General features: G+C 34.7%; 1 protein-coding gene across 5 annotated transcripts in view; it reads left to right on the forward strand.

The window, feature by feature from the left end:
• KTN1 (kinectin 1) overlaps positions 1-25,807 on the forward strand; it is a 101,388-nt gene that overhangs the window by 45,656 nt on the left and 29,925 nt on the right. For all 5 annotated transcript variants that reach the window (XM_026480324.4, XM_026480327.4, XM_026480328.4 and 2 more), the window contains exons 7-25: positions 1,970-2,110; positions 5,520-5,626; positions 6,423-6,555; positions 7,890-7,977; positions 10,754-10,920; positions 11,350-11,418; positions 12,860-12,897; positions 13,774-13,864; positions 14,221-14,289; positions 14,814-14,851; positions 15,006-15,087; positions 15,879-15,947; positions 21,245-21,279; positions 21,692-21,782; positions 22,488-22,556; positions 23,185-23,222; positions 24,121-24,211; positions 24,374-24,442; positions 25,517-25,554. In XM_026480324.4, coding sequence (XP_026336109.2) covers positions 1,970-2,110; positions 5,520-5,626; positions 6,423-6,555; positions 7,890-7,977; positions 10,754-10,920; positions 11,350-11,418; positions 12,860-12,897; positions 13,774-13,864; positions 14,221-14,289; positions 14,814-14,851; positions 15,006-15,087; positions 15,879-15,947; positions 21,245-21,279; positions 21,692-21,782; positions 22,488-22,556; positions 23,185-23,222; positions 24,121-24,211; positions 24,374-24,442; positions 25,517-25,554 — 1,523 coding nt within the window. The remainder of the gene's footprint in view (positions 1-1,969; positions 2,111-5,519; positions 5,627-6,422; positions 6,556-7,889; positions 7,978-10,753; positions 10,921-11,349; positions 11,419-12,859; positions 12,898-13,773; positions 13,865-14,220; positions 14,290-14,813; positions 14,852-15,005; positions 15,088-15,878; positions 15,948-21,244; positions 21,280-21,691; positions 21,783-22,487; positions 22,557-23,184; positions 23,223-24,120; positions 24,212-24,373; positions 24,443-25,516; positions 25,555-25,807) is intronic.

The following is a 25,807-nucleotide window of genomic DNA, read 5'->3' on the forward strand; positions in this document are numbered from 1 at the left end:
CTGTAATTACGGATTTAATTATTTGTATAGCAAATTTATACCCAGTAAAAGTCAGTTTCTTGTAGAATTGTGGTGGTGGTGTCTCACTTTTTCATGTTGTTATAGCCTACAGTTGAGTTATGAATTTAAAATAACAGTGCTCCTAAATATATTAATTTCAAATAACAGAAGCATTCGGGCATTGGGGGCATGTTTCAGTTGGATCTGACCTAAAATTAGTCTCTAAGGAAGCACAGAACTAGGTGTGATCTTGTTTAAATCCAATAGGATAAATGTGGAACTCTTAATAGGTAATTTTATTTACAAAGGTCCTTGTGATAAATATTTACAATTTTTAATCAATGAAGTTCTTCAAACCCCAGAAATTTTACTCTGAGAGGTTAAAAAACAAAAAACAAACCAAAAAAATCTTTAAAAAATTATGTAAAAATCATGTCATGATAAAAATTTCTAATTAGAAAATAAATCCGTCCTGGGGATGTAATGTACAGCATGGTGACTGTAGTTAGTAATACTGTGTTATATATTTGAAAGTCACTAAGAAAGTATATCTTAAAAGTTCTCATCATGGGAAAAAAAATTTGTAGCCATAGTGGTGATGTTAACTAGACTTCTTATGGTGATCAATTTGCAATATATAAATACCGAAACGTGTTGTATACCTGAAACTTGTGTGATGTTCTATGTCTGTTATATCTCTAAAAAAAAATTATGTAGACTGAGAACATAATTGAAGTTCTGAAGAAAATGTAGTCTTATTCCTCCTGAGGTACTTGTTTCTCCTTTTTGGAATTAAATACAGTAAATGAGGTTTATTTTTTTTATAATTCATGAAGCTACTTGATGACATTATGAGGATGGCCTCATTTGAATATAAAACCTTTTATGTGAATTTGAAGCAAATAAAGTTAATGAAAAAACTTAGGTTAAGATTAGTCAACGTTGTTACTAAGTGTTTCCTTAGGATCACACACTTTAGTATAGTTTCATGTGGCTATAGTTTTCTGACTATAATTAAAAAATTAAAAAGGTATCCACTTTGTAGTAATTCATTGAGCTATATAAGATGTGTGTACTTTTTTTCTTTGCAGATGTAAGTAAACTCTTATGGGAGGAAACCATCAAGTACATAAAAGTTTTAAATTTTGGGGGTGCCTTGGTGGCTCATTTAGTTAAGCATCTGACTCTTGATTTCGACTCAGGTCATGATCTCAGAGTTGTGAGATTGAGTGTTGGGTCCCACGCTGGCGTGGAACCTACTTAAGATTCTCTTTCTCCCTCTTGCTCTGCCCCCCCCACCCCCATATGTGCGCATATACTCACTTAAAAAAAAAGTTTTAAATTTTTTCAGTTTCTTAGAGAAGGGGATATAAACTGATCATGCCTGCAGATAACTTTAAAGTTGGTTGGCTCTCTTTTACTTCGATAATATTTGTTCTAGGAGTTCACGATAGTTTCAACACAAAATGAAATCACCCTTTTAAGATTTGACTTGGGAGGATAATAAAACTTGGAGTTCTGATTTTTTGCTTTCCCTTATTCCATCTTCCATTCTGCTATAAACATGTCTTTTTCTTTTCTCTTAGGAAAGAGACTTCTTCTTTTCTCTGCTAGGTTATTTTTTTAGGTTATTTATTTATTTAGGTTATTTATTTAAAACTTTTCATTCTTATAATCAAGTTAGAATGTAGGATTTATTCTAGGTTCAGCTTTTTAACTCTTAGACCAGAAAGTGCATTTGGAATAAGGGTAAACAGAACAGCAAAGTGTTTATGAAAGTAATTGGTATAAAGGTAGATACAGGTAACATGCAGAGACAATTTCTTTTTTAAACCTTTGACCTCAAAATTCATTATTGTCTTACTAACATCATTTTGGCTGATGCTAAAAATGTTTTTTTTATTATAATCTAATAGTACTTATTTTTTTTAAATAAATTTGCATAACTTTTTCTGGCTTATTCTTCTAGGAAATGATGTCAGAGAAAGAAAGAAGCAATGTGGTTATAGCAAGGATGAAAGATCGGATTGGAACATTAGAAAAGGAACATAATGTATTTCAGAACAAAATGCATGTTAGTTATCAAGAGACTCAGCAGATGCAGATGAAGGTAACTTTTTATTTTTTGAAAACAAAATGAAATTTTGCATTCATCAGTTAACAAACTTCAAGTGCCTAATATGTGCAAGGCTGTGTGGTGGGCGATGGTACAATGGCTAAACTGGCTCCTTGTCTGTAAGTAAGCACCTTTTCGAAGTGGGGTTGAGGCAGAGGCTGGAAGCTGACAAGTAAATACTCCATTGTAATATAGTGGTCCCGCGTTATTCCCGTTTCATTTTCTGTGGTTTCACTTACCTATGGTCAACTGCGGCCTGGAAGCAGATGATTCTCCTTCTGACACGTTGTCAGAAGGTCAGTAGTAGCCTGACGCTGTGTCACCGTGCCTATTTCATTACCTCCCATCTCATCGTGTAGGCATTTATTATCTCGTGTTATCATAAGAAGGGTAAATTCAGTATAATATATTTTGAGAGAGATTACCTTCATGTAACTTTTATTACAGTATATTGTTATAGTTCTGTTTTTAGTTATTGATCTCTTAACTGTGCTTAACTTATAAATTAAACTTTGTGATATATATGTATGTATATATAGGGAAAAGACATAGTAGACCCATGGTTTAGTACTCTGCAGTTTTAGGCATCTTCTTGGGGGTCTTGGAAGGTATTACCATGGATAAGGGGGGATTACTGTAGAGGTAAGCAGTGAGTGCTTTGGAACCATTGGGATGGGCAATAGGGAAGAGGAGGATTATAAGGAAGACTTATTAGAAATGATATGCAAACTATGTTCAGTGTTTTAAAACAATTAGGCCTTATTAGGTAAGAGAGTGAAGAAATGGGCACTGGGTTATTACTTGGTGTGATTCCTTAGTCCCATTCCTAGAGGTGATTGTGTGGTGGTCTATTTTGGGGCCCAGGATGGAGCTTTTTAATGAGTGCATCCCAGGTGTTTCTGTTAAGAGATTGCCCCAGTGATGATTGTGAGAAATGCAGTAGGAGTTGTGTTTGGAAATCAGGGCTGGAATGAGGAAAAGATCGAGAGGTGTAAATAGAGGCCCTGTCTTCAAGGGCCTTATATACCTGAAGACTGGGGAGCCATTAAAAGAATTTAAGCAACTCAGCAGTTATTATATTAGTATTTTTAATTACTATTCTGGTAGCAGTGTGGAGAGTGGAATGAGATAATTGCAAGGCTTTTGCAGGAATCCAAGTCTGAAAACAAGGGCCTAAAATCAGATGTTGGGGCGCCTGGGTGGCACAACCGTTGGGCGTCTGCCTTCTGCTCAGGGCGTGATCCTGGCGTTACAGGATCAAGCCCCACATCGGGCTCCTCCGCTGTGAGCCTGCTTCTTCCTCTCCCACTCCCCCTGCTTGTGTTCCCTCTCTTGCTGGCTGTCTCTATCTCTGTCGAATAAATAAATAAAATCTTTAAAAAAAAATAAAATAAAATCAGATGTTGACAACGAGGGGTTGAGTTTGAGTGATATAGAAGAGTAAGTAGATGGGGCTTGGTGATGGAGTGGAGGAGAGCAAAAGAGAGCTGATAATGAAGGATGACTCCTAAGGTTTTGGCCTAAGTGACCTGTCTCTTGTTTCACCTCTCTTCTTACAGTGTTCAGAAGGTTCAGTTCTTACTGTCTTTTCTGCATAATACTCGTTTTCATAATTCCAGTTAAGTCTGAACCAGTGGTTGGTTGGTTGATTTTTCTCTCTCTCTCGCCTTCTCTGATTGAAATACCATTTTTTTTTTAAGATTTTATTTATTTATTTGACAGAGAGAGAGAGACAGCCAACGAGAGAGGGAACACAAGCAGGGGGAGTGGGAGAGGAAGAAGCAGGCTCCCAGTGGAGGAGCCTGATGTGGGGCTCGATCCCAGAACGCCAGGATCATGCCCTGAGCCGAAGGCAGACGCTTAACGACTCAGCCACCCAGGCACCCCTGAAATACCATTTTTATCGTTGATGGAGAGGCTGTTGAAGAACATGGTTTGGGTTGGCTAATCTAGTGGGTGTCTGATATTCCTCCTACTTGAACTTTTGGGCCAGTGGTCTTTTGAATTATTTCCATTGCTAGCTAATGCTTCAGTTTGGAAGCTCTCGTCATCACCTCAAATTTAACATATGTCTAAAATCAAGCTCTTGCTTTTGATCAAGTTCTTATTTTCCAACATCTGAGGCATTATTATCCTTACGCTTGAATCCTTTGACTTCTCTCTCTTGCCCAGTTTACAGTTTTTTCTGAAATCTTTAAAATACTTTATTTCAAGGTACTTCTTTCATTCAGTTCTTAGACATCACCTTAGTTTATTATTTCATACTGGCATAATTATAGTGGCTTTTTAATCTCTCATTTCCATTCGAACACGTAAATAGTGTCAGATTTTTGTTTCTAAGATACTACTTTGATCACATTGCTAGTCTGCTGAAAAATCTTAAATTATTCCTCACTGCTATCAAAGTCCCAGTGTTTTCCACAGAAATAACACTAACAACAAACAAGAAGTGAATGAATCTGTTGTCAGGTTCTTACAGTGTCCACTGCTTTGTGCTTTCATTTGACGCAGTCCTCTGTCTTTCCAACCCCCAGCCATTTGAGATATTCTTTCCCAATGATAAATAGGTTATTGAAGAATGGATTTTCCTAGACTCAGGTGATTTTTTTTTTCTTTTTCTTAATTGCTGCTTTTAACTTGGAAATTAGTCAAGTATTTGTAATACTCTTATTGAGGGTGGAAGGTGATTTATCATTTTTCTTTTTTAGAAGCCAGGATATAGGTTCTGTGTGATATGTTGTCTGAAAAATAGATACATATACTTTAATTTCTGTCAATTGAATAGGTTTTCTTAAAATTATTAAGATTATTTCACATTCTAAAATAAGACCTATACTTATGGGAATATAAGATTCAGTATTCTTTCTCTCTTGGTTCTGTAATTCTGAAATAAATAAAAGGCCAGAATATTTTAGTGAGTAGATTTTTGCATGATGAATTTGCCATCTATTTGGTTACAGCTCAATTTGTAAGTTAATATAAATGTGTTAGACATATTTTCAGTTTTTAAACTTGTGATTACTAAAATCTTTCATTAAAGACTGCTGACATAAAATTGATATAGGATCAAGATAAGATTATTCTATAGGAGTCTCGGGTAGGAAAGAAATTCTGAGTCCTTTATTTCTAAAACAGCATTTCTATTTGTATTTATTTTCCATTTCCAGTTTGATAGCAGCTAGCGTCTACTTGCATTCTGGAATGTTGTGGCAGCTTGTATTTACTTTGCATTCACCACAATCAAAATGTAATTCATCCTTTAAGTTTGTTTATATTTATTTGAGAAAGATGGTCCAAACTTCATTCTATTGATGCTTTTTACATTCTCATTATAATAAAGTTTCTTTTAAGTTAGCTTTGGCAGTCATTGTTTCTAAATCTTATGTTTGTAAAATACTTTCAGTTCCAGCAAGTTCGTGAGCAGATGGAGGCAGAGATAGCTCACTTGAAGCAGGAGAATGGCATACTGAGAGATGCTGTCAGCAACACTACAAACCAGCTAGAAAGCAAGTATGTTTCCAAATGTTTTATTTTTAATTGAATGGCAGAATATTTTCTTGAACCATCAAAATGGTGTTTGATAGTAATTGGTTAGACTTCTGTGTTTTACATTTGTTTCTAAAATGAATTAATTTTCAAAAACAATTTTCTTGCTATGTGAAGAACCACTTCAGCTAAACTGTGTGATAAATACTAGTGTTAGTGGTGCAACATTGTCTACAAGTTTATGAAACTGAATTTATAAGTTTTAAAACATCTATCCTTTAACAGTAGTTCTTAAAACTTCATTATTCTGAAGGGCATCTGGCATGTTCATTAAAAAAGCATATTCTTGAGTCCTACTCCTAAAAGATTATGATTCAGTGGCTCTGAGGTCTGGAGCCCAGGAATCTGCGTATTAAGATGTATGCCTTGTGATAGTGATGAAATTGGCTCTGGGCTATACTTTGAGAAACTGTGCCTTAGAGAAGAGTTAGTAAGTACCATGCTTACAAAATAAGCACTCTGCCTGACTGATTTTAATAGATTTTCAGAACACCAGTTGGAGAGTGACACTGTTGACTTATGCTCATGAGTGTGTGGTCATCCATTTTTCTTGATTATGGTGATTTTTGAATTGCGTAATTGTTACCAGAATGATTCAGAGATTATAGTCAACCAGGCTTCATTATTAGTAGTCACTTAAAACATTTTCTGAATGGCTATAAGTGAAATTGCTCAGAAAAACAAATATCAAATATGTTTTGTTTATTCTTTTTATGTGTTTGTAATAATAGAAGGTTCCTAATCTAGTTACTGTTTTCAGGCAGTCGGCTGAACTAAATAAACTACGCCAGGATTATGCTAGGTTGGTTAATGAGCTAACCGAGAAAACAGGGAAGCTACAGCAAGAGGAAGTCCAAAAGAAGAATGCCGAGCAAGCAGTTACTCAGTTGAAGGTGATCTGTTCCCACCCTTATTTATCATTTCATAAATAATGTAGATATTCAGTTCAGGGACCTAAATGTACGTGTAGGTTTGAGAAATGTAGTTTTAGGCTTAAACGAACCGGTAGGCTAAGTGTTCTGCCTGTGTAGCAGCATGGCATTAATGAGAGAATTGACTATAGGCTTGAGTCTGAAGTTAAAAGCTGTTTGAAGATATGAAAAATGAAATTTGCTGATTGATAACAAACAGTTTCTTATTTGGGTGGTTAGGGTTCACATGTGTGAGGCAAAAATCAAGTAGTTAAAATTAACTTTAATATCATTTATCATCCGTAACTTGGGTTTTTCAGTAAGTTCAGTAGAACATATTTTTCTTCCAGCATTGGAATAGGTGATTTTCCTTTGCTTTAGCACAAGACCAAGAAATGCTTCAGTAGCTTTCACATGAGCCATAGTATAAAAAAGATCAGTTTCTTTAGACACCAGAATGGTACTTAGTACCATGAGAAGCTCATGCTGAGAAGTGATGCATGGGGTTGCTCAGGCTACAGAAGAACAGATTTGTTTCTTTTGCACCTTATAGCATATGCGCATTGAGTAGAGTGATGAATAGAATTGTCCTTTCCTCTTTTTACTGGAGAGAGGATTTATGGAACATATAGTTCGATTTGTGTAAGTCCAATGTGTTAGATTCCTACCTAGGTCACTGATAGAATCATACCTAATACCAGTTCCAGAGTGGTAGGGGTTAAAAGGACTTTGAGAATAATTGAATGTGGAAAATAGTGCAATTTGTTTTCTTGAAGTTTTCATGGGTTCCTATGGGAGATTGATATAATTGTCCTTTCTTTTATTCAAAATTTGTCTTGCTGGTGTGTTTACTGCTGGCACTTAACAAATATGGAAGTTCCTATGGATACAGATAAGCAGATAAATGATACTAAAGACTGTAGTCATCATTGAAGTGTTGTGCTACACCTCAAAATTTGAATTTTAAGTACCTACTGGGATTTAGCAGTAAAGATAACATCCTGTCTTTTGAAAACCTATCAGCTGAAGAAAATAAAAATGGACAGCAGATTATAGCTAAATAGATCAGATTATGCATAGTAGTAGCTGTAGTGATCTACCTGCCAGATATTTGGTTTTTGTAAATCCTGCATATTGGAGGGTAGAATGACTGTGGCTGATATCTTTGTGTTGTATAAGTCTGGGGCATATCTGCCTATTTTATTAATGTAGGAGACGGATGGAATAAGCAGTTTTATGACAAGAGCAAAGAGGATGCTTTTTTTTTTTTTTTAATTTGAAATCCCGTGATTATGCTGACTTACCCCTTTTTCCAGGTTCAACTACAAGAAGCTGAGAGAAGGTGGGAAGAAGTCCAGAGCTATATCAGGAAGAGAACAGCAGAGCATGAGGCAGCACAACAAGGTAAGGGGAGAGGCATTCATGTAAATTTAATATATAGTCCTGGGTTAATTTTTCTCCCCTCTCTATATATGAAGAAAGTATGATTTGACCTTTTTGTTTAGGCCAATGAAAACAGCTTTTGTGCTTTCGGAGTACCTTTGTTTTATTTCAGATTTCTTAGAGTTTCTAAAACAAATTCTCTACTAGCTTAATCCTGAAGCATTAAGTTGTACATAAAATTATAGTTTGTAATGGGGTAATAGGAACTAGTTGTGTGTGTTTCCTTTCTGTAGTTACTCCCTTTGGTTCCTTGATTACCTCTTTATTTTTTGTTTGTAAGGGAGGACTTACTTTCTGTATTGTGAAGAGAAAGAGCATTACCATTTCAAATAGTTGACTTAAAACCGTCTACTTAAATGTTAACTTTCATTACTTATTCTTAATTTGATGAATCCATCTGGGAGATAATGGAGCTTGTACTGTGTGTACTAGTTGTCTCTATTACTCCTTTTCTCCCATAAGAGTCAGTGTAGTAAAATAGAATTCCAAACAGTAGGATAGATCATACAGTTTTGGCCTTTTAGACCTTTGGTTTTCTCTGATTCCCCATGCCTGCCATCCCTCCACTCCTGTATTTGCCTTTGGTTCAATATTTAAATATACCCAAGATACTTAAAGGCCTTTTTCTATATATATAAAGATTATTTCTATGTTAAGATATATTAGCTTATTTTTTTAATTTATATTTTATATTTCTTCAGTGGAGCACATACGAATTTTGACAAAAGAATTGAGCTATAAACTATATATATTTCTCTCTAAACTATGTAACTGTAAACCATAAAACCTCAGTCTCACCAGAAGCAGTCGTTTTTGCTTTTAGCATTCTCCATCATATTTCTTTTTTTTTTTTTTTTTTTAAAGATTTTATTTATTTATTTGACAGAGATAGAGACAGCCAGCGAGAGAGGGAACACAAGCAGGGGGAGTGGGAGAGGAAGAAGCAGGCTCATAGTGGAGGAGCCTGATGTGGGGCTTGATCCCATAATGCCGGGATCACGCCCTGAGCCGAAGGCAGACGCCCAATCTCTGTGCCACCCAGGCGCCCCTCTCCATCATATTTCTAAACACACCTATTATTTGTACGCATGCTGCTTTCTCTTAATAGGTATCTGTTGACTTTTATTATAGGAAATGAGGTCTTAACTCCTACACCATTCCTCCCACCTTCCCCTCATTCTACCAATATGGTTACGCATACTTCTTGATCATGTCAGTATTCCTTGCTGACATCATTATGGCAGTGTAACTCAGTCCCGAGCCAAGATAATACTAAAACTGCAATTCTTCTCATGAACAATGTTGTTTAATTTCCTAGAGCTAATTATTTCTTTATGTTTTTAACTTGTTTGATCCTTATTTTATGATTTAAAATTCTACCTATGGTTAAACTCTTACCCTCTCTTCTCTGCCCACCTCTCAACATATGAGGTACTGGAGAATCTTTTTAGTTTTTCCTCGGGATATCCCTCTGGAGTCCTCCGTCTTCCTGTTTCAGGACTTGTTTGTTTTCTAGGTTGGCTCCAAAGCTGTCTTCCTGAAGACTACCTGTGTTCTGGGTACTATGTCACCACCATCTTTCTTGCTTTCCTCCCTCATTTAATTGCATATCTTTTAGTCCCACGAGAGTATGCCTTTAAGTACATTTGTTGAGGCTTTGAATATCTGAAAATGTTTTTATTTTTTCTACCTCCATGCTTGATTAGTAGTTTGATTGGTTGGAAAGTTCTAGTTTATAAATCATTTTCCCCACAGAAGTTTGAAGGCATTAATTCAGTGTATTAACTTTCACTATTGCTGGTAAAGAAATATTATGCTCTTCTGAGTAATCCTGGATATGACTATCATGTTTAATTATAAGTTCTTTTTTGCGTTGTGTTTCATTCTGTTACTAGTGTCTTGTTATGGCAGTAACATCTTTTCTTAAAATGTGCACATTCTTGCGTTTTCTCTTTTTCTCTATATTTACCTCTCTTCCTTGGTGGTAGTGGTGGTGAACTTGTTTATGTTATGGGGCCAAGAGGTAGCAATACCTAGGATCTCCTTTTCCTGAGCCTTTCCAGATTTCTGATCACCTTCCCCTTCCAAGTTAGTGATCATCTATCTTTCCATTCATTTTTATCTTAATTTCTGGATTTGGAGTCAGTTAATTTCTGATTGCATCAAAGGTAGTTTGTGTTTCTCATTTTCTTTGTTGTTTTGGGGTCATTGCTAAGAAGGGAAGCAGACAGAAAAGTTGTACTTCATTCTACACCAGGACATTGGTCAGCCCTCAGCGTCTTTCTCTGTTTTCCAGGTAGGAGAGTATAGGGAATTTATAAGAAATTCACTAGATAACTTACTGAAGTGTCTTTGGGGAAATAAAGAATGCTTTCAAGAAATGATGCAACAGTTTTAAACATCATGTACCATTCAGTTAACACATTTTTGAGTATGTACTATGCACCAAGCCTTGGACACTGCTCTGGATATAGAGAAAAGGCAGTTCTGATCTCAGAAACCTTACTTCCTGGGCGAGGAGAAGAATTAGTACAGTGTGGCAGGTTCTGTGAGAAAGGTAAGCCTAGACTGCTCGGGAGCCATGGGTAAGAGGGGAAGAAGAGGAGAGATTCAAGGAGGGGAAGAAGAGGAGAGATTCAAGGAGTTTTTCGTAGAGGAGATAATGCCTATGCTAAAGATGAGTGGTAGTAACCAGGCAAAGGGAGAGAACTTTGTAAAATGCTCTGTTTTATTACAGATCTACAGAGTAAATTTGTGGCCAAAGAAAATGAAGTACAGAGTCTGCATAGTAAGCTCACAGATACCTTGGTATCAAAACAACAGTTGGAGCAAAGACTAATGCAGTTAATGGAATCGGAGCAAAAAAGGGTGACCAAAGAAGAGTCTTTACAAATGCAAGTTCAGGTATCTAATTCTCTGTCTTTTTTAAAAAATAAAGGTAGTCAGTGGCTGGATGTGTCTCTGTAGAGGAGAGCAGATAGTCTACCCTATCCTCCTTGTGGAGTGGTGATGAATAATTATAACTTAATCTTTGAGCAGTTGTCACAGTATGGTGTCTTTGAATATGTGCTTTAAAGATGTCCTCACTCACAGTCTTAAAATCTTTGTGTTCGATTAGGGGCAGCACAACTTACTCTTAATTTTTACCTTCTCCATCAACTCTCAAAATGGAGTGCCTAGTCTTTATTGTGTAAATTATGCTTTTTGGAATCTAAGAATGCCTTTTTAAAGATAAACAGAAGTGTGTACCTCATTTTGTTCATGTCCATTGGTATATTTGTTAATAGCACACTTCTCCCCCCCCCCCCCCTTTTGGTTGTTATTTTATGAAAGGATATTTTGGAGCAGAACGAGGCTTTGAAAGCTCAAATTCAACAATTCCATTCCCAGATAGCCGCCCAGGTAATTGTGCTTTCATATTGCTTGTCATTACTAATATATATTATAATAATAACATTATTATTAATATATAACATAAAATACATACAGTTTAATGATATATAATATGATATGATATATGCTATGCTATGATACAATATTCTTAGCCATTAAATTAATCACATGAATGCCTGTTGAGTGCCAAGCACGGATTAGTAGTTGGGAAACTAGTCAGTGAATCAACAGTGATGATCCTGGTAGCTAAGCACTCTGATAATTATGTATAGTGCTGTAGGAAAACACCAAGAACGAAATCTAAATCCAACTAATGGAGAGTTTTTACTGTAGGAGGAAGACATGTTCATAATCTTGACACAAAACAGAAATTGGCCAAATGGTGTTAGGAATAGTGGTTTATGTATTTAAAATGCTTACTAAATGCTGACTAAACCATAAGGGATAACTTTATATACCCTCAGGTGGTAGCAGTAGCTTAATAATATAATACTATATGTTAATACGTAATCTCAGATTATGTATGCAACAAGATCATTTTAAATCTTCAGTAAATAGGAACACCTTCAGAGTTCTGCAAGTTGTATTGTTAGACCTGTTATTCTTTGGCATCTTTGCTGAGTAACATAGATATAGTCTAAAGTGTATATAATACAACATTAAGAAGAAAAGAAAAAAACTTCTAAGTACTTCTTCTGTAATATACATACTGTTCATTTCAGTTTCAGTTTCTCAAGTTTAAATTTCTAAAAATTGTAGAAAAAGTATTGGCTTTTTCTATGTTAAAAAGTAATTTTAACATTAAAAACTTGTTTTTAAGGGTCAGGCAATTTCAAACTCCCAGAACTTTGATATTGCACATATTTTTTCCTAGTTGTTTTCTTTGTAGAGACTATAGTTTAAAATGAATTGGGTAAGAATTTTTTTACTATAGAAGATGATGTTTGTGTGTATGTGAGTGTACATGTATATATAAATGATCAACTCAGAGTGGGTTGAAATCTTAAATTATTAGCTGAGAGGTAGCTGTAGAAAATTTATCAGTAATTAAATACTTAGAGAATTCTGTAAGTATGTTTTTGAAAATTAAGATGCACATGGTTCTGTATCATTTCATTATTGGAAATTGTTTTTAAGATAAAGATGAAATATGGCCTTTGTAGGTGTTTTCCTGTATATTTGTTACTTGTCAGTTATATAATTTCCAGGCCTGGCAGTTTGTTTCATTTGAACTGTCTTATGCTATGTAACTCTCTAATAATGGTTGTTGGTGATCAAAGCTGCTTTCAGAATAATAGCTACTATTTATTGAACACTCATCATGGGCCAGACACTGCCTTAACTTGATATACATTAATTTCTTTTAAGTTTTAAAGCTCTGTTTGATTATCGTACAACTTTTAGACTTTTTCTAAAATGCTTTTATGTTGACACTGTTTTTCTTTCTTAGACCTCCGCTTCAGTTCTAGCAGAAGAGTTACATAAAGTGTAAGCTTGCCTTTCTACACTTCTCTTATAGTTGCTTAGTCACCACTAAATGATACCTGTTCCATCAACACTTATGCTTTACTCTATATTCTAACTTGTTCAGAAAATATTCTTAACTAGATCTGGAGCAACTTTTGCTCTCCTCCCTCCCTCAGTGAGTTGAGTGCCTAAACATTGCACATTTTGTGTTTTTATGTCTTCATTGTAAAGAGTTGGGGAACCTTTTTTTATTTGGGGTTTAGCAGTGGGAGAATTGTGATTTGAGATTAATGGAAGTAAATTAGTTTTTTTTTTTTTTTAAAGATTTTATTTATTTATTCGACAGAGATAGAGACAGCCAGCGAGAGAGGGAACACAAGCAGGGGGAGTGGGAGAGGAAGAAGCAGGCTCACAGCAGAAGAGCCTGATGTGGGGCTCGATCCCATAACGCCGGGATCACGCCCTGAGCCGAAGGCAGACGCTTAACCGCTGTGCCACCCAGGCGCCCCGGAAGTAAATTAGTTTTTGTGCCTAATAAGTAGTTATACCTACTCTGTATTTTAACTATATGGTGGTATACCCAAAACAAGGTTCTGTTTTTAGTGTATTGTTCAGTTTGCATAGACATGGCTCACTTGAGTTCAGAAGACCTAAAATCTGGCTTTGGCGTTACCAGGTTTGTGAAGTTAAACAAATTATTAAAACAGGGTATGTATTTTAGGGAGTTGTAGTGATGTATGTGATAGTGCTGAACTGAAAGGAGCTACAGAAATGGAGGGTACAGATGCGTGAGGAACTACTTAAGTAAGCATGACCATATTTAAGGCTTTTAATCCCTTGATTTGTGACTTGACTTCAGAATGTTTATTGAATGTAAAAATGTATTTCCTGGTACAGGATTGCTGAAAAGGATAAGCAGATAAAACAGACTGAAGATTCTTTAGCAAATGAACATGATCATTTAACAAGTAAAGAGGAGGAACTTAAGGTACAGTAATTCTGATAAAGGGCGACAGTACTTCATAAGCATTAAATTACCTTGATATGGTAATCAGTATGACCATATGTGAAGACTGGAAAGTCCTCTAAAGTCATTTGAAAACTGTCTCTTTATTAAACTACAAATCCTCTTTAGCCTTCCAAAAAGAGAAGTTCAGTTGGCTTTTCGGACATGATATAATTCACGATAATTCGGGAAATATGCTAAGTAACAGGAATTGATGATTTCCTTTTCCTATTTAAGAAATTGTGATTTGAGACCTTTACTTAGATACGAGATGCGTTACAACTTTTTAAGTCAGTTACATTAAATATTTCTCATATTATTATTTCTTCTTATTCTAGGATATACAGAATATGAATTTCTTATTAAAAGCTGAAGTGCAAAAGTTACAGGCCCTGGCAAATGAACAGGTAGATCTTTATTGCTGTTGAGCATTTACTTCAGAATTTGACCTTGTCTGTACTTACTTTCATTGGTATTGCAAGCCCTGATTACATTCATATACATAGTAAATTACAATGGTTACTTGTGTTTGGCTGCATAGGATATTGTTGAAAGCCTCTTCTGTTTGACCATGACTCTCCGAACCCACCTCGATAGTACTATTTTCTATGTTGAAACTCATGTTTGAGCAAATGAATTGATCCCATTTAGGATCTCGGAAGAATCCATTAAAACTTCTTAATGTGCTGATTTGTTTTAGCCTTCTGCTATTTAATCAGAAAAAAATGTACTTTTATTTGGATAAAATTTGACCAGTGAGAAGCACAAAATACTGGCAGTAAAAAGTATTACAGCAAATGTGTAGATATTGCTTTAACTTTTATTGCAAATATATGGAAATGTAGCTTTTCAGTATATAAAAAATAAGGGAAAAAATAGATTTGAGTGCTTCCTAAGAAATGATACAATTCTCATCCCATTCCAAACACAGGCTGCTGCTGCACATGAACTGGAGAAGATGCAAAAAAGGTGATTAAAGCGTTGCTGTACATGGAGCCATTCATACATTCATGTTCAAGTATAATTGCAGAAATTATTGCTACTCAAAACTGATAGTAGTGCACATAATTTATGTAAACCTTTGAATGTATGAATTATTTTAATTGATTTTTTTTTCTCATAGTATTCATGTTAAGGATGATCAAATAAGATTGCTGGAAGAACAGCTACAGTGTGAAATTTCAAATAAAATGGAAGAATTTAAGGTGTGTGATTAAGCCTGTCAACTGAGCTTAGAACAACCTTCTATAGTTTTCAGTTGAAATGAGTCTAGAAATACTAGTTTTTATATGAAATCGCCCTGAAGCAATGTTTCTATAGTTTATTTGGGGCTTATACAGACAGTGAATGTTACCATATGCTTTTTGCCTAGATTATCTTGTCTGTTTTTAAAATAGAATTTTGCAATTTGGTTTACCTTAGTCTTTGCTCTACTGTAGTTTTCATTTGGCAGTTTGTGATGGTTTTATCTGCCTCCATTGTCGGTGCAGTGCTAGTTTCTGGTCATGGTCACTCAGCTTGAGTATTGGAACGCAGTCATATTGCTGGGGCGCATCTCTTCATGTGTATGAGATTTGCATTCTTCTTCTTCTTCTTCTTTGCTCTTTTGTAATAGGAATCCTGTAAATATTTACTTATGAAAGCAGTATTTCCCAGAATCCCTTGGCACAAACTGTTTCAGTTCTTTGAAATACACTGTCTTGGGATAAAGCACATGACTGAATTGGGGGGTTTAGTCAAAACTGGTTTTACAGATCATTGTACATGTAATTTATATTAGTACTGTATTTCTGTATTTTGGAAATATATTCACTGAAAATGAAAAATGAAAAACCATGTGAGATTTGGATTCTTACGTCAGTATATAATTCACCTGTCACTTTAAGAATACTTGAAGGAATAATATGGGTTTGAATGGTTTTTTTTTTAATCTATTCAAATGATTGCTTTGTTATCTTAATAAAACAGTAAATTGAGATTCTTTTTTTTTTTTCAGATTCTAAATGACCAAAACAAAGCATTACAATTAGAAGTTCAAAAGCTACAGACTCTTGTTTCTGAACAGGTAAGGGTTTTCATGAATTACAAGGCAGAAATATCTAATATTGACAAGATCTGGTTCTTCTTAAATATTAATCAACTCATTCATTTTAAGGAGTTTTGCTGAAGGATGGATATATGTTTTCATTGCATTTCTGTTCATCTTGTGCTTATCAGGCGTCTAAGGAAAAAATTTTTTCTTCCCGGAGGGGAAGCTAATGCTAACTTCCTGTTTATAAGCACTTAAAAAAAGTGCAATAAAATACATGAAAAGCATTTAAGTCATTTTGATACATTTGGCTGTCAGGATGAAAGTCTTCACACTTTTGGAGCCTCTTTTCTAAGGCAACATGGTTTCTTAAAAAGAGAGTGGGTTTGAAACCTGTTACCAGCACTTAAAAGCAGAGTGATGTTGATCAGATGGCTTAACCTTTCTGAGACCTTTCATTCTAAGTCTTTCACATTAAGATTTTATTTACATCATAAGCTTGATAGATTTAAATGGGGAAATTTATGTATAGTGCTTTGCCTGGTGATTGGCATTAAGCAGGCATCTTAAACCTTAATTCCTTTCCCTTAGAATATTTATTTTTTCATCTCCTCTTTACCCCTTACTGTCATCAGACTCTTCTGTGTTTATAGCAGGCCATCAAAACTATAGCAGCCTTAGTAAGTATGGCTCCATAAACTAGAGCCCCAGGCAATGTCCATTCTATTGCTCTTCTCTCCTACACAACTCTTCAAATTCCAGTGTTTAAAAATATTTTAGACATCTTGATCTTAGATGACACATTAAAGTAGAAGCTTTGAATGTTTCTCTAATAGTGTTAAATTTGGGGACTTGTATTAGAAGCTTTGAATGTTTCTCTAATAGTGTTAAATTTGGGGACTTGTATTAGAAGCAAATGATAGCATTTCCTTTCACAGATGCATGCTTTCTTTTTTATATTAAAATTTGCATAGTGCAGGTATTGAATTGGTGTAAGTAGCTGTGCCAAATACTATGGAAGTGTTTGTTAACATCTGTTTACTTTTCAAGAAATAGTCTACTTATTCCCTCCCCCACTTGAATGTGATAATAAGTAGCCTTGTGTAATCTTTATTACTTTGTATATGCTTTACCCTTACAAACAAAAGTCAGTAGAGGAGATAATGCTAAACTGATGATATCTAGTGCAGTGCGGGGGCATGACTTCATGCCACTGTAATCTAAAATAATATTTAAGTCTTATTCTTAAATCTTATTCTCGTTTCCCTTTGTTGTGGTATAGCTTATAAGAGATACATTTCATCAATTGTAAGAATTCTCCCCCTCAATTTATCGTCTCTGAAGTCTGGATGTATCTTACAGTCTCTGGTTATAGTTAACGCTGACAGCATTTAAAATTTTAGTAGCTACATAAAATACCAGGTGTGAGATGCAACATTAATGACTTGGATGAGGTAAAATGTGATTGATAATTTTTGATTCTGTTACTTCTTACCCAGAAAAGCAGAATGTGAAGTTGTGGGTTGGTTATAGAGATTCTGGAACTCACTTATTTCAGTGTGTAAGGTTTTGAATACTTCCTAAAATTAACTTCACGGGAGGTAAAACAAATGCCTAGAAATGTATGACTGTCCTGGAATTCCAGTATTAAAGGTGCTAGTAACTTCTACATTTAAATAGAAAACTGGAACCTTTACAAATCTTTTAACTTTTAGAATTTTTTAATCTTTTAGTTCTGTACTAAAAATGTGTTCTCCATCATTAGACAAGAACAAAACCACTACCCTTTTTCTTTTCTTTAAAGAGAATATGGTGATTTAAGAATGGCCATTCTAATATCTTACGTAAAATTCCGCAACATATGTGTGCAAGTTAATACTAAAAAAGAAAATCCTCTAATTTCTACCTTAACCGAATCAGCCTTCTACCTACCAATAAGGTTTCTATGTACTTTTAGATACTCTGTTAAAATAACAACCTTTTGCATGAGATAGGTTTTGTTTTAATGAAGAATAGTTTGGAAGTTTAATGAACGGTCCACAGAACAAAATTTTATAGCCATATTTTTAAAATTTATTTAAAAGAATTTGGTAGGGAAAACATACTTTGTGGTACTAATTTAAGGTTTGCCCCTTTGGTAATTCTTAGAAATTTTCTTGTTCTTAAAGCTCTCTCTTTTAAAAATAGTTTAGAAAGCATATAACTATGATGGTATGTTTTGGTTGTAGTTGTGACTGAGCTCTCTCATCTTGGCAGACCAAAGAACCATCTCTCTGGCTTCTTCTCTGGTCATTTTTATTGCTGTCAGTAGTGAAAAAAGAAATCAAGATTAGTGTAATCTTAATTTCTTTGATTTCCACCTTTCTTTAACCCCTTCCTATCCAGCAGTCAGAATTAGAATTCTAAGTGACAGTTGAGAGATGAACAGTTTAGTTATGTAAGAAAAAAAAAATTCAGACCTTTTGCTCCATGGATTTTTATCTGGGAGGAAAAGATTGAGCTTATTGAAACAGAAACCAGTGATGGTGCCAAGTTGTTGTTTCTTCAGGTGTAAGAGGCAGAAAGACAACAAATACCAGGTAAGGTAACCTGTTTATCCACTAAAGATGGGAAGGCTCCATGTGGATATAAGCCTGTATGATAATCCCAGTGATGCAAATAAATCAGTTAATAGGATCTCATTTATTCAGAATAAAATAAAACTTCTGGGGAGGTAGGGTTCTGAGTTATCCTTTTTTTTTTTTTTTTTTAAAGCAAAGCAGCATTTTCATTCTTGTTCTAGTAGATTTTTATTAAGTAAAAACTATAGAAGTAGGAAGTTTTTTCTCTTTGCCCTATTGCCTGTTTGTGTTTTATTGCAGAAGAATTTATTATTATATAAAATGTAGTTTTGGAAATCGTCTAGGGAGAACAAAATTGGTTTGGGTTAGGCCAGTAATGTATAAAATAAAAAGGTTGGATGGATGCTAAACTGGTCACTTTTCTGCAGTTGAATATTTGATAAACTGATGACCGAGAGTACATGTTAAACTGTAACTTCGTTAAAGGAATAATTTCCTTACATGTTTACGAATTGAGTATATGCTATATACTATGCTGCATGCTGAGGCTACAGAGATGAGTGAGACTTCTCGTTCCTGCCCTCAGGAATATGGCTTTTAGTGTGGAGATACATGTGTAATACAGAAAAGTATGATGAATAAAATTCTTGAACTGTGCTACAGGGTTAGAGGAAGAGATAATGAATTCTATCTGAAGGACAGTGAGGGTGAAGAGGCACCACAGAGAAGGGTCTGCTAAACTTGATTTTGAAAAATGGCCATCAGTTTGCCCAACAGCTAAGGGGAAATCCAGGCTGAGGGAATACAGTGTTAAAAGTCATGGCAGTGTGTGGCCAGACTGGTGTACTCAGAGCTTATCGGCATGTTGCAGAAGTGCAAAGTATGCAGTGTAAGTAGTATAGAAAGACTGGCTAGGGCCCAGTCATGAAGGACTTTGTATGCTGTGTACGGACCATGAACTTGATCTAGCATGTTGGTAAATCCCTGAAGGATAGTGCAAGGATGAGTAAGTGTTTTGTCTAGTGTTTTAGATCACTCTGGTAACAATACGGTATTTGAATTTGTGTGGGGGAGAAATATGCAGGACTAAAGGTATAATACAATATATGATTAAGGTACAGATAACTTGGACTTAATAGTGTTAAGTCTTTTTTTAAATTGAGATGTAATTGACATATAACATTAGTTTCAGATGGACGGCATATTGATTTATCTGTAGATAATGTGAAATGGTCACAACAGTTAAATCTAGTTAATAGTTAACATTCATCACCAACATAGTTACAGATTTTTTGTTTAATCTTTTTATTTTTTATTTTTAAGAGAGAGAGTGTGTGCTAGCTGGGTGGGAGTGGATGGGGGGAGGTGGTAGGGGTGGAACAGAGGGAGAGGGAGAGGGAGAATTCCGAGCAGACTCCACACTCAGCGTGGCGCTGCGATGCCATGCTCCATCTCACAACCGAGATCATGATCTCATCTGAAATCAAGAGTCCAATGCTTAACCTGCTGAGCCACCCAAGTGCCCCTGTTAAATCTTACCTGAGATGGCATTCATCAAAAATAGAGATGGACAAAAACCCATCTTGATGAAAGATTTGTAGACTTAATGCATTGTTTATTTTCATAGTTTATAAACCTGACTTAATATACTTTTGACAGCTCCAGTCTCCTTTCTGGTGATAGGGAAATTTTTCCCATTGGGAAGTTCTTCCTGGACCCCTCACAAGATATTCCTTACAGGCAGCAGGCAGAAGAATAGTGTGGTATTGTGATATTTGTGATGAATAAAGCCAAGGGCCTAACCTAAGGCATTGAAAAAAAGGGGGTTAATTTTAGAAATATGTAAGAAGTCGAGTCTTAGGACTTGGATTTGGCAATGGAAAGATTAATAGTATTTGTGAAAATAGTTAATAATAAAATTGGGGGGAAGTAAACTGGCAAATTTAGGGGAGTACTGAATGGGATAGGCAGAAAAAATGTTCAAAGAAAAACCCCAAGCCTGTTTTGGTAGGCTGCTTAGCTTCCTGAAGGCTGGGGAATGCTAAGGGGGAGCCCCTCTTCTGGACACAAAATAAATTATAGCCGTGGGGACTTTTGTGTTTCTGGGGAGATGCTAGAAGGGAAGTGGTTAAAAGTGGGGGGGGGTCAGCTTACATGTCATGTTTTAATGCATTACAAGGAGAATATATTCATGTGTTGCTCCTGCAATTTATGGTCAATTTTAAAACATTCTATATGTTTGGTCTAGGTGGTGGTCACATAATATGTACATGTTAAAAATTAATTGAGTTGTATACAGGATTTTTGCACTTGCCCATATAAATGTTACACCTTAGTTTTTAAAGAGTCAAAATCAATTTATAAGAAGAAAGAATAAAGCCTCCTTCTTGGTCTTCCAGGGTTTAGAGCCTTGGATTTTTTTTTATATTTGAAGAACGGAATTGATATAGAATTAAGGCAAATTCTCTTTATTCTTAAGATTTTCTTTTATAGTAGTTAAAAAATTATTCAGAAGGTACTAATTCATTTCGCTAGGTCATATTATGCTTCATCTTTTTCTTTGTCTTTTGTGTAGCTGCTTCTCTTCTGTCTTGTGATTTCTGAATTAAATAATTCTTTAATAACAGTCTTCAAGTGTGGATCACCTTCCTAAATTTTGAATCTAATTAAAACTAAACAATTTTCATAGAATTGTAATTTTTAACTATTTTTATCTCATTCAAACTTAGTAAAATTAAACTTTTTTCTTTTTTTGGGTGATTTTCATTTTAGCCTAATAAAGATGTTGTGGAACAAATGGAAAAATGGTAAGAGTTTAAACTTTTCTTTTTATATTTTAATGACTCATTTCTACCAAATTTGAGGTAACAGAATTATTAACTATATTAATCTAGATTCTTAAAGTGCTTTTTGTACTTAATAATGGAAGAGGGTGGTATGCTGTTGACTGGTTTGATTTGGGATTACATTAGGTTTGTGGTGTTAGGTGTGGCAGTGATTTTATTTATTTAGGCTAGCCTGTAAGCATGTATTACTTGAACACATTTTACTTATTGGTAAAGAAGTACCTTTAGATCATGAGCAAAGATCCTCAGAAACCTTTCTAGAATTAAGTTTATAAGAACTGAGGGACACAGGAGTTTGATTGATGCAAAGTATTTAGCAGTGATAGCATTTACCTTGAAAAATAGCTAATATGTTTTAAATTTATGATTTCAGTATTCAAGAAAAAGATGAGAAGTTGAAGACTGTAGAAGAATTACTTGAAACTGGACTTATTCAAGTGGCCACAAAAGAGGAGGAACTGAATGTAAAACATTTTGTACATTTGTTTTCTTTGTGGGTTTGTCAGTGAACATGAAGAGGATTACTGTAATTTAAGATTTTTCCCATAACTTTTAAAACTTAATATTAGTTATCCACATTTAACGAGTATATATCTTTTTTCCATTAAATTTAACATTTTATTAGAAATACAAAAATGCATATTTGATTGTAACATTCATTGTCTTAATGAAATAGATACCTTTTTTTTTTTTTTTTTGGTTTGTAATTTATGCTTCCCCACCTCCACCATGCCCAAATTATAACCAAATGACAACTAACAGACTTTGTAAGTTCATGAAATAGTATTGGAGGCCAGGGAAAGGAGAGACTCCAGTTCTGTTATGTGATTATCATTAGTCCTAACTAACTTGATTAGGACAGGGTTGCTAGAAGAAATGTTAAAAGATGTATTTGAGTTTAGGGGGAGAAATGACTTGACAAGTGGTATACTGTGTGCTTTTGAGGTTGTAGAAACGTAAGTAGAAATACTTGTGGGGATAAATGAATTGAAAATTCATTTGGCTATCTCTAGAAGTTATAGAATTGTAGCTATGTGTGACAGGAGACTTCTGGGCCTTCCAGAGAGGGAAAGAAGCAGCTAAAAAAAAATTGAGAAGTTAGGATATTTTGAAGATAACTCATTTTTTAGAAAGTAAAAGTGTGTCATGCTTCTGTATCTTTGAAAAAGGCAATAAGAACAGAAAATTCATCTCTGACGAAAGAAGTTCAAGACTTAAAGGCAAAGCAAAATGATCAGGTAATGTATTCAGTAGATCCTGCAACTGTTCTCTTTTAAACAATGCACAAACCTGTTATGTTTGAGTAGAGCAAGTCTCTTTATTCCTCCTTTCACCAATGTGGAGTTTGTCAATCATAGTTTTAATCTGTGAATGATTAGTGACTTGATTAACAGTACTAGAAGCTGCAATTTATTGAGTGCTGACTGTATGCCAGGCCCTGAGTAGAGTACTCTAGATAGGATGTCATTGCTGTTTACTGCAGTGATAAAAGTTTTGAGTGTACAAATATAAAGAAAGACTCTAAATAACAGTAGAAGAAGTTCTCTGAAATTAGGCAATTTCCTAGTTGTATTTTCTTCTTATCTGGTTAGAATTATTAATTAAATTAATTGTAACATGTATCTATTGATTTTTCTTTTGGCCTACACTTACCATAGTACCCTTAAAGCTACTTATTTTCGGAGTGCTTTTCATTTTCATAATTATGACATTAAAAAAAAAAAACCTAGAAAGAATCAGTTCCTGGGTTACTGTTCTCATTTGGATTTTGGTATAGTGGAAAATTTAAGGGTAGTATACTTTTCTATTTCTGACTTCATTTATATTTTGAGCAAATTACTAAGTAGGATACTTTCCCATTTCCAGGTTTCTTTTGCATCTCTAGTTGAAGAACTTAAGAAAGTGTAAGTGATGAGATTTTTAAACTGGTTTTTCTCTTGCGGTCCATTTTCTTAGTGCCCATAAATCTTGTTTTGTGCAGTTTAGACAGCTGTATGTTAGTTTAACCTTCACTCTAGAATTTTTCACTGATGAATTAAGGGAATGTAGCTATGCTTTCCTAGTGCAGTATGATTGCTAAAACATCTATTTCTAGAATTGATTCCATTTATTAACTTATGGCATCAAATTGTTGATTTTCTGTTTTTGCAGTAAGAACTATTAAAAAAAAAAACAGGTTATACTGGATATAGAGATCATGTATCCTCTTCTTGATCTCTGTAAAGTTTGATGCCATAGTTGTGTATACGTTCTGCCACTGCTTTCAGAACTCTGGAAGCCAATATTGTTGAGATAAACTTGGTTCTTCCTAGTGTTCTTCTGGGTTCAAGTCTTAACATTCTCTAGGCACTTTCAAAGCAGGTCACCTGCTTCTCTTTGAGTGTATCAGCTTTAGCCATCTGGTATTTACTGATGAAGTCTCATTTAGAAATACTTTTTTTTCGTCTTTTTTTTTTTTTTTTTTTTAAAGAGGGGGTGGGCAGAGGGAGAGGGAGGGAGAATCTTAAGCAGGCTCCAAACTTAGTGCTGAGCCCAGCCCAATGCTGGGCTTGATCCCAGCACCCTGAGATCATGACCTGAGCCAGGATCGAGAGTCCTATTCTTAACCGACTGAGCCACCCAGGCGCCCCTCATTTAGGAAGACTTTTTAGTATTTTTTTCCCTTCTTATCTGCAAGATATGTTGCTATTTTACTCAAAGTGGGAAGAGTTGATTTGGATGACCCCTGTTGGTGCTGTTTTTTTGTCTTGGTGGATCTTGGTGATTTCTGTTAAAGCTTAATACTGCATTTCTTCATCTAAGGATTCATGAAAAGGATGGAAAGATCAAGTCTGTGGAAGAGCTTCTGGAAGCAGAAGTTCTCAAAGTTGCTAACAAGGAGAAAACTATTCAGGTATTGGGAGAGAGAAAGCTGTGTGTTGGGTTTTTTTTTTTTCTTTTGTGTTTATCAACTTTAGTGAATATCATTTAATTTCATGTGTTTGTCTGTACATTGCATTTTATGTCAATTTCTGTGTTTCCATTGTCCAATCTTGTCTGTTTTGTCATTGTCAAGGATTTGAAACAGGAAATAGAGGCTCTTAAAGAAGAAATAGGAAATATCCAGCTTGAAAAGGCTCAACAGGTAAAAATCCCAGAGCCATAGCATGACAGATTTGTTAGTGTATGTATATTTATGAGCTATTTGGTTTTTTTCTTGTTACTCAGAAAAAAACTTTAAGTAGTGTGCTGTAAGTATTTTGGGTTATGTGCTATTTATTTATTTATTTATTTATTTATTTTTGCCTGATTTGAGAATTCTTGATATTTTATTCAATATATTATTTAACTTTTAAAGATTCTTTTCTAGAAAGTTTTCTGTATTAATGTTTCATTTTAGTTTGCCAACTTAAAACAGTTTGGTAAATCTTTTTTTAACCTTTTTTTTTTAATTGCATGGATTAACATGTTTTGTTATAGAATATGTGTTGCCCAACCTTTGCTTATAGAACAAAGTACAAACTTCATTGGGGGATTTCAAAGGTGGCCAGGGATTACTGGACATAGATGGGTTTTGGTGAATTTAATGTGATAAGGCTTCATTGAAGAAGTAGTGAGATTGCATGGAAGTGAGGATTCATCCATTCTTCAACAGAGTTGTTCAACAATATTTCCTGAGTTCCTTCTACTTGTGAAAGTACTGTGTTAATGATTTAAGATCATGTGTTGAACGAAAGAGGATATGATGAAAAGATCACAGTTCTCTAATATAGATAGAGAGGTGAGGAAAATCTCTTGAACGGACATCTAAGCCAAAATCTGAAGGAACTATGAGAAGACAATGGGGGATAAAAGGTGCTGTTGGATTACTGTGTATGATTAAAAAAAAAAATGAGGACAGTGTTGAGCAGATGGCTTTGAAGACTGGAAAGAAGAGCTCTGATACAGTAGAGAGATATGTGCAATTAATACTCTAATTTTCACAACTTTTAGAATTATCACATTTTTTAGACTTACTATTCATATTTTTATTTTGTTACTCTTACTGTCATTGGAATCAAGAGAAGGCAAAATCCAAACACATCTCATTTTGGCATGAATAATTCAGCTAGGATCTTTGTAATTTGAAGTGTACACATTTTAAAGTTTATCATAAAGCTTAAGGTAAATTGAATGGAGTATAAATTGCTTTTTTTCTGCTTTTTTCTTTGTATTTCAGTTATCTATCACTTCTCAAATCCAGGAGCTTCAGAACTTGTAAGTACCATTTCTCTCATTTCCCTTTAATCTCTCTTTTCCACAAGTTAAATACAAGTATGTACAAGTCAAATACAAATCAAATACAGTTATAATGAAAATCATAGCTTTTTAAAATTTAATTTCAAGTAGTATTTTTAGGAATATGAAATTATATCTCAAAAAGTTATTATGGTTTTAGGTTTTTCATTAGGATTTAACTTAAGCTTTTTGACAGGAATGGGGATAGAGTGGAAAGTCTTATTTTTCATAA

Source organism: Ursus arctos, unplaced genomic scaffold (assembly GCF_023065955.2).
Source record: "Ursus arctos isolate Adak ecotype North America unplaced genomic scaffold, UrsArc2.0 scaffold_25, whole genome shotgun sequence".
Classification (NCBI taxonomy): Eukaryota; Metazoa; Chordata; class Mammalia; order Carnivora; family Ursidae; genus Ursus; species Ursus arctos.